This window comes from Barbus barbus (genome assembly GCF_936440315.1).
Source record: "Barbus barbus genome assembly, chromosome: 47".
Classification (NCBI taxonomy): domain Eukaryota; kingdom Metazoa; phylum Chordata; class Actinopteri; order Cypriniformes; family Cyprinidae; genus Barbus; species Barbus barbus.
In genome coordinates this window covers 15,981,576-15,999,811 of record NC_136725.1, presented here as the reverse complement: position 1 = coordinate 15,999,811, position 18,236 = coordinate 15,981,576, and the positions used below count along the sequence as shown (strand labels likewise).

The 18,236-nt window shown below is 37.8% G+C and overlaps 1 protein-coding gene across 6 annotated transcripts in view; it reads right to left on the bottom strand.

Annotated features, from left to right (window-relative positions):
- Positions 1 to 18,236, bottom strand: part of LOC306865383 (neurobeachin-like) — a 116,879-nt gene that overhangs the window by 17,383 nt on the left and 81,260 nt on the right. For 3 of the 6 annotated variants that reach the window (XM_079409952.1, XM_079409950.1, XM_079409951.1), the window contains exons 14-30: positions 17,621 to 17,700; positions 15,711 to 15,773; positions 15,209 to 15,306; positions 14,529 to 14,621; positions 13,146 to 13,254; positions 12,345 to 12,426; positions 12,105 to 12,228; positions 10,492 to 10,684; positions 9,138 to 10,157; positions 7,744 to 7,961; positions 7,304 to 7,457; positions 4,912 to 5,092; positions 3,962 to 4,086; positions 3,662 to 3,769; positions 3,407 to 3,575; positions 1,984 to 2,452; positions 71 to 225 (exon numbers count right to left, since the gene is read on the bottom strand). In XM_079409952.1, the coding sequence (XP_079266078.1) occupies positions 71 to 225; positions 1,984 to 2,452; positions 3,407 to 3,575; positions 3,662 to 3,769; positions 3,962 to 4,086; positions 4,912 to 5,092; positions 7,304 to 7,457; positions 7,744 to 7,961; positions 9,138 to 10,157; positions 10,492 to 10,684; positions 12,105 to 12,228; positions 12,345 to 12,426; positions 13,146 to 13,254; positions 14,529 to 14,621; positions 15,209 to 15,306; positions 15,711 to 15,773; positions 17,621 to 17,700 (3,441 nt within the window). Of the gene's footprint in view, positions 1 to 70; positions 226 to 1,983; positions 2,453 to 3,406; positions 3,576 to 3,661; positions 3,770 to 3,961; positions 4,087 to 4,911; positions 5,093 to 5,783; positions 5,868 to 6,652; positions 6,677 to 7,303; positions 7,458 to 7,743; positions 7,962 to 9,137; positions 10,158 to 10,491; positions 10,685 to 12,104; positions 12,229 to 12,344; positions 12,427 to 13,145; positions 13,255 to 14,528; positions 14,622 to 15,208; positions 15,307 to 15,710; positions 15,774 to 17,620; positions 17,701 to 18,236 lie in introns of all 6 variants that reach the window. The other 3 variants (XM_079409948.1, XM_079409949.1, XM_079409947.1) reach the window with 2 other exon arrangements.

Genomic DNA, 18,236 nt, shown 5'->3' with positions numbered 1-18,236 from the left:
CATATATAAACCAACAAAATGTATATGTTGATGGGACTATAAGATAATGGAAATATTCAGGACGACTCGCCTGTTGTGTTGATCATGCTTTTAGGTGTTGCTGTGGCAGCAGCAAAGATATTGGGCGTACTTCCTGAAGAGGGCACTCCACTGGTGGTGGGTGTTCCTACTGTGTTCACAGCCAGGCTTCCTGGTGGGGGCTTCTTAACAGGCACCACCACACTCCTGAGAGCGCGCACACGCACACACACACACACACACACAGTATTAATCAGTACAAAGTATTGATTATAGTCAAGAATTAATCCCTGTACACAACTTCACATCAAAATACTTTTATATAACCTAAATCAAACACTTGATTTAGACTCAATGATCATACACTACCATTTAAAATTTTGGGGTCGGTAAGATTATTAAAAATGTTTTTTAAAGAAATCTCTTTTTTTATCCAAAGTGAGCTGCAGTAGATAAGCATAAGCTATTCTGTGCCAACGAAATTCAAAGTATACAATGCCTCTTTATAAATAAATAAATTCAATAAAATAAAGAATATTTAATTTAACTAAAAAATATTTTAAAAACAAAAGAAAATCTCGCACACTACCAATACTTGCAAAAGTATCAAAAACAATTTATTGACAATGTTTCGGTCTCATTGCAATAAATTATTGTTTTTGATACTACTGCAAGTATTGATAGTGTGCAATGCAAATGTAAATACATTACAGTTGAAAAGTATGGTGTCACTAAAACATTTGAAATGCTTTTCAAAATAAGTGTTTTATGCTCACCAAGGCTGCAACAGAATTATTGGGAAATATTATTTCAATTTAAATAACAGTTTCTGTTAGATATTTTAAAATATTATTTATTCCTGAGATTTCAAATCTGAATTTTCAGCATCATTACTCCAGTCTTCAGTGTGACACGATCCTTCAAAAATCATTCTAATATGCTGATTCGGTGCTAAGCAAAAAAACATTTCAGCCCACCCCCATGGTGAAAAAGGAGTGTATGATAAAATATTCACCTGCCCTGATGAATTATTAACATTCAAGAAGCCTGTGAATGATTAACAGCATAACCTTATGCATAATTTATTCATCAGGTTTTCTTAATTGGTAAGAACAAAGAGGATTGATGTTCAGAGGGGCTTTAGTTTGTATTGTAGAGTATCAGTGGATCCCACACACTAAGCCAATCAGTCTCTTGAGCCCTGAGCACACTATTGCACAGAGCCACTGGCATTTCTGCAGACGCCTGTGCAGTAATGAGGAGCTAGACACAGAGAAATGGACTGCATTAAAAATGAGGGGAAGACCTGGTGCTTGCGTATGTGTAATTAAGGTGTTCTTTACTTCATTTGTTCTCAAAAAGTCTTGACAGACCACATGTAAGTGTAACTGCATTGATTCATGAATGATTTATTGGTTCAATCGCTCTGTTCCAAAATCCATTTTAAGACAACAAAAGTGCACGTCTGAAGCAAAAGCTGTCCCAAAAGGCAGGCAGCATAAGATATTTCATTTTGCTCAACTTAACTTTATGTAATTAATTAAAAAAATATATATGTATGATTAAACTATTACATTGATTTAAAAAAAATTTTTTTATGAAACAGAAATTACATCGACATCGACTGGTTTTTAGCGAAGCATATCATTGTTTATTAACCTCAGTGTATTGTGAGTCTATACTAAAAGATTGATATTATTAAATGTTAACCTAAGTGAAACATGTCTATATTTTAAGTATTAAATATTAAAACATAATATTACAATTTACTATATTATATACTTAATCTTGGTATGTTCAGCTCTCTGGGTCTTGGGTTTAATACTTTTAATTATATGAACAATTATTTTTATAATATTGGCTGTTAATGAGGTTGGTCTGAAACATAACAGCACGTATACATGGAAGATAAGCATAATATATCCTGTGTTATTTTGATGTGCTAGACACGCTAGAGCTGGCCACCTGTCAAACGAGTGGAACTGCATGGGCAGCATAGCAGCAGCTTCCCTCTTCAGGGCAGGGTCAGGGTGATACGGCTGGGGCTCGGGCCCTGCCTCCGCCCCCTCCACCGGTGCTGCCACTAAACTCTTCAGGATCTCCTTCACATTGATTCCCTTGTTGGCCTGGCTGATGCTGGAGATCGACGCAGCTGGTTTCAGAACCTCCACGCCAGGAGGCGACTCCAGCAGGGACTCGCGGGACTTCCTCACCTCGGACGACAGTGTGCACAGTAACTCGCTCATGGCATCTGGGCCTCCAGAGCTCCCACCCAATCCGCTGGAGTCTGCGCCCAGCTCAGAGCCATTGAGAGCACTGGTGACGTGGTCCTCCCCGATGCCGGAGTCAGTGTGAGGCAGTGAGCCCTCCAGGGGAAGATCATCCAGAGGGGTGGTGGCTTGACGTACACCATCCGAGAAGGAGGATGGGTTTTCTGAAATTTTCACAAATAAATTAGTGGTCAAAAGTTTTGAATAATTATGTTTTTGAAATAAGTCTATTGTGTTCAATCAAGCCAGCATTTATTTGACAAAAATACAGTAAAACCAGTAATATTCTAAAATATAATTCTAATTTTAAATTTCTGTTTCTGATTTGATATATTTTAAAATGTAATTTATTCATGCAATGGCAAAATCTATTTTTCAGCATCATTACTCCAGTCTTCAGTGTCACACGATCCTTCAGAAGCTATTCTAATATGTGACCAGGTAGTATATTGAGGTTTCTACAAAACATTAAGCAGCAAAAATGTTTTTTCACATTTATATTAATAAGAAATGTTTCTTGAGCATCAAATCAGCATATCAGAATGATTTCTGAAGGATCAAGTGACACTAAAAACTGGAGTAATGGCTGCTAAAAATTCAGCTTCGTCATCACAGGAATAAATTACATTTTAAAACATGAAAAATAAAAAAACTTATTTTAAATTGCAATAATTTTCCACAATATTACTATTTATTGATGCAATCTTGGTGACCATAAGAGTTAGAGATAAGAGTAATTCTCTTATTACAGAATGAGTTTCTGCGAGTGAGTTTAAAAGTCATTACAGAAGCATTTCAGAGCTGCTTCCGTAATAGATACAGTTTGTATAGTTTGTTCTTCTCCACCCGAGTATTAATTCAATATTGCACTCAGATAAAGCTTTGCAATAACGCCTTGCACACTTAAGTTGATGAAATCCTCCCTGCGGGGAGTAACTAGATGACTATATAGCAGAGATAATCAGAGACAGTTAAGAAATGCCTGAGTGGAAGGTGTCTGAGTGCATTTAAACACTTAGCATTTGTGGGGTGTTTAAGTGGTAAAGTCTAAAGATACACATCTATTGAGTATAATCAAAGTCACACGCTCATAATGACACTGCAGATGCCACGTTCACCTGTGCTGGTGGGTGAATTAATCTCTTGTCGGATGCTTCTCCCTGATAGGCTGCTGGACCTGCCGATCTCCCGTTGTGGCTCTAGGATGTCCCGGTATTTGGACACCATAAGGACAGAGATAAAGTAGACCACAGCCAGAGCCAGGAACTGAGCCTGTTTACTGTCATCCTGTTGAACACAGAGTATGGTTAACAATCATTCTGTTCATGTTAACATACACTCTTTGCTCCGGCGCAGGTAAGTGAGTGTCTCACCACGTCTCTGAAAACGACAGCTCGGAGACGATTGATGTCCACGTCCTGCAGCAGTCTGTCTGGGTCTTTGATGGGAGAAAGGTTACGTGGGACGTTCTGTATGACGGTCTGCGGTAGAGAGGATGAAATATAAAAAGAATAATTGCATAACAGAAGTTTTTATAGTAAAAATGCATTGCTTTTTGTTCTGTTTCTGTGTTTCTAATGTGCATTTGATGTTTTCAGAGACTCTTTATTATGTGTTTGTGTGCATAGGTGTCTGTTCTCTTGTGTTTGTGCAGGTGTGTGAGGGTGTATAACCTTGCTGGCAGACGCTGCAGTCTGTAGGTTCTCCTGGGTCTTGCTGATTGGCAGCGAGGTTTTGCTGCCTCGGTCTCTCTGCCTCTGCCTGCATTCCAGACAGTTCCTCACTGCTACACAACATACTGAGAAGAGACAAACAGTTTTACTAGAACGTCTGGCTTGATATTCACATCACACCACACAGACACACAGCTACACCACCGTTCAAAAGTGGGTTGGTAAGATTGTTTTTTAATTTTATGAAATAAGTCTCTTATGCTCATCAAAGCTGCATTCATTTGACCAAAAATACAATAAAACAGTAATATTGTAAAAAATAAAATAAAAAAAATACAATTAAAAAAAAACTTTTCTATCTTAATACATTTTAAAATGTTTGCCTGTGATGGCAAAGCTGAATTTTCATAAATCATTCATAAATCATTCTAATATGAAACTAAGATTGTTCTGAATTTATCACTGTGGAAGCAGTGATAACGTGTTTTCACAATTCTCTGGTGAATAGAAAGATTTAAAAAAATTATGTAAAAGTTACTTTTGATTTATTTAACGCCTCCTTCCTGAATAAAAATATAATTTTCTTTTTTATATAATATAAAAAGTCCTTTTGAACGGTAGTGTACATGCATAGTTACGCATTATAGCTATTTCCTTGTGGTTCAAACCCCTTTTAAAGGTGAAATGTGTATTTTATTAATGTCTAAATACTTCTCTCCCATATTAATAATGGGGAGAGAAGTGAATCATTTGAGGAATGTAAACACTGCGGGTCTTGTTTGTTTAATTGGCCTCATATATTAACTTCTTTTTATAGCTTATGCTTTTTGTTGCCACATAAATTAAATACAGTACTTCACCAAAGTACAAAAACCTTATATATTTAGTCAAAGACCATACAGTATACAAAAAATTACACATTTGAAATGGGTAAGATACATCACACATACCTAATCGTAGACACTGGCGCATTAGTCCCCCTGACGACATGTTCTTTTCAGCCTCAATCTCGCTGAAATTGAGAGAACTGGCAAACACGAGCACATCCACCATGGCCATCAGCCGGCTCAGAAATGTGACCGCCGTTTCTGACGACATGCCCTGGGTCGCCTCCACATTCTCAAGCTCCATCTGGGAGGACACAGATAACCAAAATCCAGAAGTTTAGAAATATATCCTAATACATTTTGAAGCAAAAACACACACACACACACACACACACACAGAGTAATGCTCACATCTACGCAGGATTATACTACTGACAATGTGCTGACAAACAAACAAATGTGTGACAGCAGCAAATCAATAACACCAGGCCAATTTCACATGAAATATGCCTCTCGAAAACATATATTTGGGGGGGCTTGTAGAACCTCACACCACTAGAAGGAAGTGTGTTCAAACCAGTGTGACACCAATTTGAGGGTGAACAGGCAGTGCTGCATTGCCGTGTGCGCTTAATCTTTGCGGTGGTCAGGAAACACGTCACCATTTTGCAACATCAATATCAAAAGTTCAACATAATTACATGGTGTTCTACAAAGAACAAACCTTTTTGCAAAGCAAAAGGAAACAGACCCACTGTGGATTCTTTCAAGCAGAGGCAAAAATGCTTTTAAATTCTTTTTAAAGCCTCCTGTGACAAATATGGGGTGATGGAGGTATGAACCTCTATCTTAAAACCCACAGCTGAGAGCTGAAAATAACATACTTGATGTTGAAAACTGGGAACATGCTTGTTGCTAGGAGACATAATAGTGGCGAATAAGAGGTCACGCAGTGGTGCATTGTGGGTATGTATGGGGCGATAGCTCGGACCCACCTCTGCCCCTGTGCCAGAGCTTCCTGGCAGGCTATTAACTTCATTGCTTTTTGTCCCTTTCTGTAAGCAAGAACCTCCTTGTGTCTTTATGACCAACACAGAGGAGAACAAATGAAGTTGACATTTAATAAAGACCCTTATAAACGGACCAATAGAGCCGGGGGGCTCATCACAGTGCACCAATTTATTTAATGCAATTTAATATCAGTATCTGTCTGTTTGAAGTTTTTCCATGAATCACAGATGATTTTGATGAAGGTCTGATAAGATACTTCATCAGATACGACCACTTAAACTGATCATATAACAGAATAATACTGGTAAGTTTGCATTTTAGTACATCCATAATCTCATATTTAAAGGTGCACTCAGTTTGTTTTACTAATTAAAAGAGTTCTATGCATGACGAAAAAAAATGTACTTCTGAAAATATATTTAAAATCATGTTCACTCACTTTTTACATGGGGAAGGCTGCCTTGTGGGGGCTGCCATTTGAAACTCACTACTCACTACCTACTGGACACTTTTACATAGATAATAAATGAATCATGACTGACCGCAGATATCACATTTTTATATGAACCTGAAAACTTTTATACCTTCTATACCAAATCCAAGATGGCTGGAATATTGTTCAGCTTAACATGAACATGAATTACTGAGTGCAACTTTGAGTGCAATACATATATCATAAATCTTTTATGAATAAATTGAATGAATGTACACATAGTCTGAGGCTGAAAAAGACAGAAAATGATCTGAAAAGGACCATACATTTTGATCTATGGAATTTGTGATTTTAAAATGTAACATTAAAAAATAAACAAGACTGTGAATGTTAGAGAATAATAAATAAATTGGAACTTACAGGGTTTGCACTAACCTTAGAACTCTGTACATGCAAAAGAAAAAAAGAAGACAAAAAAAAAAGAAGAAGAGAGAAACAGGGAAGGGGAAGAAGGAATTAGAGGCAATACAGACAACAAAGGATACAAAGGCACAAAAAGCTGGTTAATAAACAATAGAGTCAGTCAGAGAAAATTTCAGAATAAGCTGTGAGAATGTTTGCCAGAAATAAAAAGGTTAGATTGCAGGTAAAATGTCAAAGAACAAAGCAGAAGAGAGTGGCTAAATTAGAGATCGTGTTCATATTTAAGATCTCAGGGTAAAAGCACTGACAGAGGATGAAATCTGACATCAGCAGCACTCAAGGATGCTTATGTGTGTACACAAAAAAAAATAAAAAATACTGATCTGGAGTCAGCACTCTTATTCTTGGAATCTGTATTAGATCGGACTTGTATTGTCGCCATTCAGAGCCAATATAACATTCAGTGATATTCGGGGAATAGAAACAGGAACAACTTTTTTCTTCTATAAGATTCTATATAATTTCATTACAGCCCTTCCAAAAAAAAAAAAAAAAAAAAAACAGCCACTAGATTAGAAAGTGGTTTTATAATTATAGGACGTAGTACTGATGTGAATATCCACTAGGGCCCGCTCAAGAGCCACTTACAGATGGGGAGGTGGCAGCAGAGAGCAGGGGAAGGATCCCGCCACACGCTATAATGATGTTATCAACCATCTGAGAAATGAGGTGGATGGTGTTGTGGACAAATATAATGTTCTCGTTACTGTTTACGAAGTCCATGACCGATTTCGTAGAGTGGCTGAGAGAAAGAGAGAACAAAAGAAGACAGCAGTGAAGCAAGACCATGTAAAAGCATATAACATGTTCATCTTTTCAGAGTTTTACTGTCAAGTAACACAAAAGAGGTTACAGAGAACTAGAGTATAACATCCTTGTTGGTCCTAGAACAGCCAATCTGATTTTACAGAGAGGGCAAGGAGTAGGGTTAGAGTTGGGGATCAGAAAAGTTGTTCCAGGACAACAGAAGAAGTTCATCTGGGAAGATGTCTTAGCTGGTATTTTCTGAAGGCCAAAAACTCTCATACCTCCTCCACATGTGTACGTCACTTTCCAGAGCGAACAACAGGTCAGTGAGAAGGCGCTGATGCATGGGTGACCATTTGAATTCTGGGATACGGAACATGGTAGTTCGAGGGCCAGGGCTAAACTGCCGCCGCTGTTCCTCTGTCATCGGCATGCCCCTGAAGCCCAGATCCACACGGAGGTCCCTCTCCATCTGACCCGACATACGACCATGAAGAGCCTGCAGAAAAGCACCAATTTAATAATTAGTCCGAGCCATGATTGCTTGTTAGTTCATTACAGCATTCATTTATTTTATTTTCCTGATTCTAAACCAGACTGAGAGGCAATTCATAACGGTCTATCCTTAGTCGAACACAAAAGTAAATGCTTTAAAGAATGCAAGTTATTTTATAACTACTTTGTTATTTCCTCGAAATATTGTCCTCAGCCAGAGCTTTCAAATCTCATTTGTGTCAATTAATATTCCAGTGTTGTCCAATCCTCCTCTCAGAGGGCCACCTTCCAGCAGAGTTTAGCTCCAGCCCCAGTTAAACACACCTGAACCAGCTAATCAAGGTCTTCAGACTCACTAGAAACTTCCAGGCAGGTGTGTTGGAGCTAAACTGGTTGTCCTTAAAAAGAGCAGGATTGGACAACCCTGACATATTCAAATATACCACAGAAAGGTATGTTACAAATGGTAGACAAATTCTCAGATGCCTCTTAACCAAATGCAATGCACCAATTTTAAAATGTAATTTAAATGTAAATTTTAATTTAACGTGATTGTAATTGCAGTGAATAGTTTTTTAAATTTCAGTTGGTTTCGTTGCATTGTAAGGTTTCAGAAAACTGATGGGAAAAGTCATATGGACAACTTTACTCATTTTTGGAGCTTAACAGCATCTGCCCCCATTCTCTTTCATCTATGGAAAAGGGCAGAATAAAGATTCTTCCTAACAACTCTTTTTGTGTTCCACAGAAGAAAGTATGCCCTTTTTACATTAGTGCATTTTCGTTTAGTTTTTCCTGCGTTTCAGAAACAATACACACTACACAACCAAAAACATGTCACATGACCATTCGAATGTAGGCAGCCACGCCATCATTTACAAAATTCTCTGTTTTGGCTTGTTTACACTGAAACGCAACCCTGGACTTTTCAAACTAAAACAACGTCTGCAACATTTTCGAAAGTCTCAGTTTTTGAGGGTCAAAAATGCTGGAGTAGTGTAAATGACAGGCGTAACCTTAGCAAAACTTATGCATTTTTAAACGAAAATGCACTAGTGCAAACAGCCTATGTCATACAGGTTTGGCATAACATGAGGGTGAGTATTTCCGAGAGTTACCATCAGTGGGCAAATGCAACAAATAATAAATCAAATCAAAAGACAGAATGAGTGATTCGCACCTGCGTGGTGGCTGTAGTCTGAATCTTCTTCATTTCTTTGTCTTTTCCATCGTCGGATCTCTCTGTGTCTGAAGTGGTGCTGGCTGCATCGCCTCCGCTCTTTCCTGCCCTGGCCTCCCCAACCTCTTGCTCCAAACACTCTGCTGTCCTGGCTGCAGCCTGTGCCTCGGCTTCTGCCAGTGTACTGATATCCACCAAGGTGCTCTGCAACTTAAACCCATCATCTTCTGTTAGGCCACTTGGGGTTTGAACCAGATCTGAACCACAAGAAGTCATGTGTGCTAGCAGGCTGAGGTCATCACTGGCGCTTGAAGTGTGTGGAGTTGTTGGACAAGGGGGCTGTTCAGGGCTGGACAGCACCAGGGGTTCCGTCGAAGCCAGTGAGGGAAGCAGCTTCTCATCCACCTTGGGGAACAGGAAGCCATTGTTGCTAGGAACGCTGTCCTTCTCATCTGCGAGTGTGATTAGAGGACCCATGTTCCCATCGTCTTCAGTCAAACCCACCACAACGCTCTCCTCCTCTTTGGGGACAAGGCTCCCATTGAGCTTGTGAACTGCTGCACAATAGGCGCTGTCCAACAGCGAGTCTACTTCCACCAAGGGACCATTCTCCATGCCACCTCCTCCTCCAAGAACCTCCGGGGACAGATCCAGATCATCTAATTTAACCTCTGTAGCCTCCACCTTCTCAGCTTTGATGTCTACCAGCAAGTCATGGACTTCCACACGAACCCCTGCAGCCGACCGTTCGGCTTCACCCTCCGGACCTTTGGTCTCGGCCAGTAGGTTCCGAGAGTCTGCGTTTTCTCCATAGTCTGCCTCGCTCTCTGGTGTCTGTGTCTGAGATGTGTCATCGATCTCACGGATCTCCAGGTTTCCATTGACAGTGGTGGGTTGGGCGGAAAGGCCGGAAATTGTGCTGACGGAACCTTTCTTTCCTTTCTTGATGTTCTCTTCCTCTTGCCGTTGATACTCCTCGTACATCTTTGCCAAGTACTCTTTGTGCGCCTCGTAAGTCACCTAAAGAGGTGGGTAACAGTGTTTTGAGTCTACGTCGGTGTTGGTCTACTTTCCATGCAGATTTTTATCTTATCTCCACCATTAGTTGAATTCAATTGGATCATTGCAACACTTATTCAATTAAGAAAAAAAAAGACAGTGCTGTTTAACTAAATCAAATACTATTAAGTTGTTAACATGACCAAAAGACCAGGCCAAAGAGTGGAGATGGTAAAAATAATAACTCTTTCATCCATCACTGACATAAGGAATGCATTAAAACCATTAAATGTGATATTACGAAACTAAATATATCAAGAAAAGTGCTAAGAGCTGCAGATCGGCTTGCTCTAACCTTGGAGTGGGCGATGGAGAGTGTGTCCACCCACACGCGCCAGCCTCCCCACTCATACTTGATGGCATGGTAAAGCAGGATACGGAATATGTTGTAGACCATTTCGGTGATCTTCTGCTCCTCTGGGTTCTTTGGGTTAATGTAGCCCAGAGAGAACATCCAGTCCTGCCATACTGAACACTGCAGCAGACACCTACACACATTACAATGACACCATGATGTCAATTTAGATAGAATGGACTAATTATTCATTCAAGCAGAATGTTTACTGATGTAAAAGCTAAACCTGGTGCTAAATTTCATGCCACCTGTTTTTAACAGTGACTCTATGCTAGTTTTCAAAAGATACTGAAATGTGCATACTCATTTCCTCCATTTTTGCATCCTTTGAGTCATCTAATGCTCATTTGAAGTTAATCTTCCAAAACCCTATAATATTTATAACACTGTTATGTGGAATCTTTTGAAGACTTAAAAATAAATATCCATGTCCATTTTTCATACTCAACATTAATGTTGTGATTTTATTTTGTACTGTGTTTCTATTTTTTAATAGTTTAATAATAACAATAGTAAGCTATATTATAGTTGCATGACCTAATTATTACGCCATGTTTAATTAGTTCCAGTAATGGAAACCTAGAAACCTTTACTCACCATAATCAGAACTAAATCAAATCTAAACTTAGAAAATCACTCTATAAACAAAGGATGAATGTATCAGAACCACATAAAAACAAACAGCCTACGCAAAGTACTAAGGAGGGAGCTCTTTATGATTGCTGGAACTTGCTGGAAATACTCCTTCACTCTTGTCATCTTAGATTCCAGACACGTTTGTTCACTTCAGAATGTCGGGCTTGTTATGGAATACAGAAACAACCACTTTACCACTGCTAAAATATGCATTGTGATTTTGGTATGCAGTTGTAACCATGGCAGCAGCTGAGTGGGCCTGGGTGCATGGTGCGCCGTGGGCTTGTTTAGGATAGAAGTGTGCAGATACACACACACACCTAAATCTTACTAATGAGCAAATAAGGCTAACCTGAGTCCAACAGGTGACAGTCAGGCTTAGCCTCCGCAGGAGCCCACGAAACGGAACAATGCAGAGAGAATGCCACTTCAAATCTTCATTCCTCAATGCATTAATTATGACGCTAATTGATTTAATAGGAGGGGAGCGTCTTTCCCACTGAGAGGGAGACGCTAAATGCTTCTGATGTTTGCATACAGCTTGCGTGTATTCAATTATTGTAGTGTCTGCATATGTCTGGATTTCTGTGGGCATGTTTGTATGTAAGAGGGGATTTGTACGGTTGTTTGATTCATCTTGTAAAATTATTTTCTATGTTTATCTATAAATATTAGGGGTTGTTTGTATGTGTGTCAGGTGTTTTCTCAGAGAAGGTTAGAGAGGAAATGCCTTTTTACTCAACAGTAAAAAGCTATGAATTGCTTATGAATTTGCCTACTGATATTCTAAGCTAAATTGTTTTCTATTGGCCATAACATGAAACAAGTGTGTAAATCAAATGGAAAAAGAATTTACTTTAGACAAAAAACCCAAACACTGATTTAGTATTCACCACTAGTGTGAACAAACTGCTTACCGTCTGTTCTCTCTGCTGTTGCTGAAGAGTTTGATCATGTCGGACAGGAAGAGGCGTCGTACTTCCATCAGCTCAGCGCTGGGGGAGGAACTTTTAAGCAGCGTAGCCACAACCTTCAGAATCACTGAGAAAAGGAGAGAGAGAAATGAAAAAAGGAATGAGAGTTTAGACATTGATCTGCTGTGTGTTGGAACTGATATGATAAAATAACTAGAATTGAAATGAACAAAAGACACTTACTTGGGTTTTGGATCTTGACTGTAGAATCGGGTTCTGGGTGAGGCTTGTGCACCACCTGAGTGCAAACCTGTTCTGTTAAGATCTACATTAGACAAAATTCAGTTTGATTAGACCAGAAATCAGTTTTATTTATATGTTATTAAAATACATAATCATCATTCTTATAAATATATTCAAGATAATTATTTCAGAGAGAACACTTTCTATGAAGCCTTAATAATGTATTATAAAAAAATATATATGAATATAAATAATTAATATTTTTGCTAACACATGATTTAATTTATTCTATTTTAAAACACCATATAAATTGCCTGGAACTTGGATATTATCATTTTAATAAACATGGGTGTTTATCATAAAGCCGTTTAAGACACTTTTCATGTCTTTTACTCTTGGTAAAATCACTACATGTGGCTCACTGTTTTAAGAACTGTGGCAATAAATATTTATGAATGGATAATTACAATAAGGCATCATAATTTATTAAAATGCATTGAAGTGTATTTTCCCCTCATTCTAAACTCGTTTTACACAAAGACACAAATATTTCTTGTTATTGGAGACTTCTGCTTCTAGTAAAAATTAATCACGGTAGTTATAATCATATAACCTTATAGAGAATTTCTACAATGGCACTGGTAATTGAAAATGTTTGCTTCGCTTTGTGAGATTCTCCATTTGTGACAGCTGCCATATCCCTGAGAGCAAAACCTTTAGAAATACCTTTATAATGCATTACTGTATACAGTATATAGAAAGTGTTTAACCTAGAACCGTTACGTGCAGACGAGTGGATACCTCATAGAGTGTGTTGTAGGTGGTGATGGTCACAGTGCTGGTGTGCATCATTAGTCGCTCTCCGAGCAACGTGAAGAGGCTGTGTGTGTGCATGATCTCCACCTTCCTCCTGTACACACACACACACGCACGGATCACAGGGGGAAGTGAGATAAGAGGCGCACGTGTCATGTTGTTTGCGGTGACATTGACAATGCAAAGGCAGGTATAAACTCACTCACTGGTTCAATTTTACCCCACAGCCTTCCACACCATTAAGATCAATGAGGAGCCGCATGCTACTGGCACACTGATGCGATTAGAAGTGACACCGCACTCCTCAAGGGTACACACACACACACATACACAAACACACAGCTGTCAGTGGCCCTCTTACAGCCTTTTGGAGACATCAGTGTTCCCGAGCACGTCAGTCAGGGGGAGGGGACGTGACAGCACAAGACTGCCGGTCAAATGCATTTAATTCACCTCTCAGACAAGGCTGAATGTGCGCATGACAAATTAATATGCAAATTAACGACACACACAGTTCTGCAAGTGGGTGTGTCTAAAATAAATCTATTCTTTCTTTTTTATTTAACCCTTTATGCACTTCCTTTTGCCATTTTTACTCTGAGAACAGTTGACAAAACAGGAAAAATGTGAGGAAAACACCATAATAATTATAATTATAATAATAATATTATATTGAATAATAATTTTTTTAATCTAATTTTATTTTTAAGCAGAAAAGTGATGGATGTCTGAATAATGATGGATAACATCAATACATTGTTGTTACAAAAAAAGGAAGTTGTAAATAAAACAAAGATTATTTCAGTGTTATATATTTATATTTACGTTTATCTACTTCAAAATTTCACATTTAATTTGATTTGCTACTTGGCATTTCTATGTAATTAATTTAGATATTTACTAGTAATTTCTGAAATTTCTGAAAATTGGTTTTATATGGAATTGTTTTCTTTGTAGCGTCTTGTCTAAAGCTCTGCCTTGCCGGACACACGAGCTGTCAGAAGCATTATTCCAGCAGTAGCCCATGCCTTTAACTCTTCCTGTCAGCTACAGAACACTCATTCTCTAAATGTGCTCTCTTCCCTTGCTGAAAGGGCAGGTACACGTAGCCGGGTCATTTCTGTCCATGCTGTACCTTTTGAACTCCTAAAATATTGTAATCAAAGAGACTATTTTTATAACGTACCAGACTTTCAGAAATATGCACTGCATAAGCTCAAGAAATTGAAATGAAAAAACTTAACATGACAATTAACCGCACAGTAGGAATGACCCAGCTGAGGTTTCTTTGCATGCCAACATACCAAATACAACTTTGCATGCTCATATACAGGTCTTCACACAAATATTTTGATTATTAACACTCACTTGTGTCCCAGATGTTTCAGGAAGTAGCCGAGAACTTTAAGAGCTTGGACTCGTATACTCTCGCTTTTGGAAGCCAGGAGCTTGTAGATGACTCTGAAAAGTAAAAGAGATGCATACATTTTGAGAAATGTGCTGACATTATAGAATAACTGCAGATTTGCAGAAACATAGTTTGAGAAATATAGATTGTTTTTCTGCCCACCCTCATATAATTTCAAACCTTTTTTTTCACAAAAGAAGATATTTTGAGGAATTTTGTGAAGAAAATTGTTCCAGTTCTCATTGACTTCCATTGTATTTTTTTGTCCATACAATGTAAGTCTACAGAAATCATAATAGTTTTTATCTTCTACTGAAAAATATCTTCTACTAAATATCTCTAGAACAACATAAGGTTGACAGAATTTTCATTTTTGGATTGACTTTTCCTTCAACTATGGAAAAATTATGAGAGCAATCTTGATTACATATTTGAATTGATTGACAGCCTTAATAATAAAATATCATAAAGATACCCAGAGGGTGTGAATTCATGGGGAGGGCAGTTCAAACAAGCACTTAAGTCACTTGTGATGGGTTGTGAGGCGAGAGGGAATGTGATTGATGCAGCTGTGACAGCCCAAATCTATTTCAGTTACGTAACCGGACTACGCAAGAGCCGTTTATCCCCGAGGCCTCACCGTATTCCATTCCTCTGGTCGAAGGCAGGGATCATGGAGGCGGGGTGCTCAGACATGAGCGCGACCAAGAGCTGGAGCACATCATGGATGTTTTCATCCTACAGGAGAGAAAAATGAACAAACAGACATTGAACCGCACAACAGTAGACTGTAATGATCCACCAGATACCTTAAAATGTCTGGGTGTTATATAAGGCACTTAACTAGCAGTTTTCAAGATTCATTTGGTGTTTTCAATCAAAAGGCTGCAGAGATGGTGCATTACTGCAATTTCATGGTACTCAATCAAAGCATTAATGCAGCTTTCAGGATAATACTAGTGCCTTCCTGATGGACTCAAATACTTCTGCACGTCTGACACATGAGGTGAACATTTCAGCCTTCCAGACAGATTTAAGCTGCTTGTGTTTTTTTTATTAAGAACATGGAACAAAGTTTGTGTAATAAAGGCTAAAGAAAATTATACCACAAGACCTTTGCTCCGTTTATTGATCAGTTTTACCTCATGCATGGTTAGCAGGTAGTTTAATATGCTCTGCAACTCATCTTCCTTCACTCCTCGGTCCTAAAAGGAAAAGGAGAGCACACAATATATAAACAGGCTTACATTGTAATTTTTCTAGCTCTAATTTTTACACAGATTTATAATTACTTTTGATTAAAAACTGTCCATTATTAAAGTCCATTTAACTCAGACTAAAATGGCATAAAACAAATGTAACAGACAAAAACTAAAATTTAAATCTGCAACAGAATACATAAACCAAAATTTCAAAATGTTAAAAGAAATGTAAACGTGTATCAACATAAAAATAAACATAAAACACACACAAAAAAAAAACAGGAGTTATGTTGTGAATTATTAATAATTTAAAGATGTCTATTAATTAAGAAATTAATAATAATAATGGTAATAAATAATGACAATAATAAAATTCAAATTTTTCTAATGCTTGATGCTTGAGTTAAAGGTTTTAAAGGCATAAATGTTTTGACTTCTGAGGAAATACTTTGGTACTTATAAAACTGATGCTTAATTGATACTTAAGTTGGGTATTTCAAGGTTCTGAATGAAAAGGAAAGCATTTGATGTTGCGGGTAACTGCTTTACATTGTGTGAGCGTGAATGTGTCTCATTGCTTTGTTTGGTGAAGTGAAGGGCATTTGTGATGGATTGGGGCCACTATTACAAGCTGCTCACAATGCTAATAACTGCATGAAAAGCATGGAAATGTGGAAAGGGGGCAGAATATAATAGGAATGAAACAAAAAGGCAGTGGCTAAATGAAAAAACGTGCTGCTTGGCAACCACATCATGCTTCTCAAAACAGGACAACAGCCTGTGCACGTAACACACATCGCTTTGTGTCGAGCGATGATCCATAATGCAATTCTCTCTGTGTTGGAACCATCAAGCCGTCTGTATTGTTTTTAAACAAAGGCAAATAAACAAATTTCTGCACGACTGCCTTTCAAACTGGATTGAATTTCAGGGAAAAATTTGGATAAATTGTGTTATTTTAACAAAGCAGACGTGTCTTCTCGCTGTCACTGCTTGGGAACTAATGCATTTTATTCAGGCTGCCCGAATCATTGCAATGACATGTCAAATACAATCAGTTTTGAAGAACAAAGTGCTGATGCATATAACAAGGCAGAGCAGAAATTACATGGAATATGTTACCACGTGACAAAGATGCTTTAATATAAAGTCTAATTTTTATATTTTTTTCTTTCTGATATAGTCTTTAATCAATGGATCAATCACATTTGAAATCAAATTCAAAAAGCACAATTAAAAAAAATTATAATGTAAATTATAAAAAATATATACAGAACAATAAGAATAAATTATACAGTTTACACAGCATTTTTACTAGCGGGTGCAGGACACTATAGTTCATTTATGTAAGTGAGGATAGCAAAATAAACTGTGACATATTATACCCAAAACTTCTTCATGCAGTGGACTACCAGTAAAATTGGTAAAAATTTGGGACCAAAAATGATTCAAGACACTTTGACCTGACCATGTTTTGCTTAAGTGTTTTTCTTTAATTGCTAAAGTGACCTTTTACACCACAGACTGAGCAAAATTATGCATTGCTTGGTAATTGGTTGACCTAAATTGGTATTATCTAACTGTGTACTTAAATTTAACAGCTGACAGCTATTCAACCTTATTCATTACATACCTTTCTTTTAAAGTTATCTGACATTATCAATATGAATTTGCTCTGCCACAGCTTAAAATATGTTCTTGTCATATTTTATTACCATTTTCTAAACTATAGTGAATAAACTGTGATAATGTGAGAAATGTTGAAGGTGTCTGAATGAATTTTGGTTTGACTGCATATAAACATACACACAGATATATTTAACATCTATAATGATTTTGTACCGTCTCACCTTGAGAATGAGCTGTTTGAGGAAAAGAAGCATGAACGCCCGGAGGGATATAATCTCCTTCTGAGAGGGCCGTGGACCATCTGTAAGAAAACACAGCGATTTACAACGATTACATGGGTTGCACATCTAAACTCTTAATAAACACCTGCGTATGGCAATTAAATATATGAGAGATCCTAATATATGCTATTAATCATCATCAATGAACCGAAAAATAAACATAATGCCTTATGCCATTTTGATTCCTAATGCTACATTTAAGCTAATGTTGGAAAAACATTTAGCAGGCTATATCACTCTCTTTGAATATTTTACAAAACTAACAGCTAAAAATCAGAGTAATTTTGATCTAACCCAGCTATTTATGAACAAACTAAAAATGATGAGGGAAAAGCCGCAGCTCAAAGCTGCAGGTTTCTTGCGATGGATTCGAATAGAATTCAATACAGCGACACACAAAGCACAAGAAAAACAAAAACAGCACTTAAGACGCAGCTTAGGGAATATAAACCCCTAAACGACACACCAACCCCATTTTCAAACCACACAACCACCCTATTTCCATCTCTTTTTTACAATCCCAAACTATCTTTCTCAAACAGACACACATGCGTAC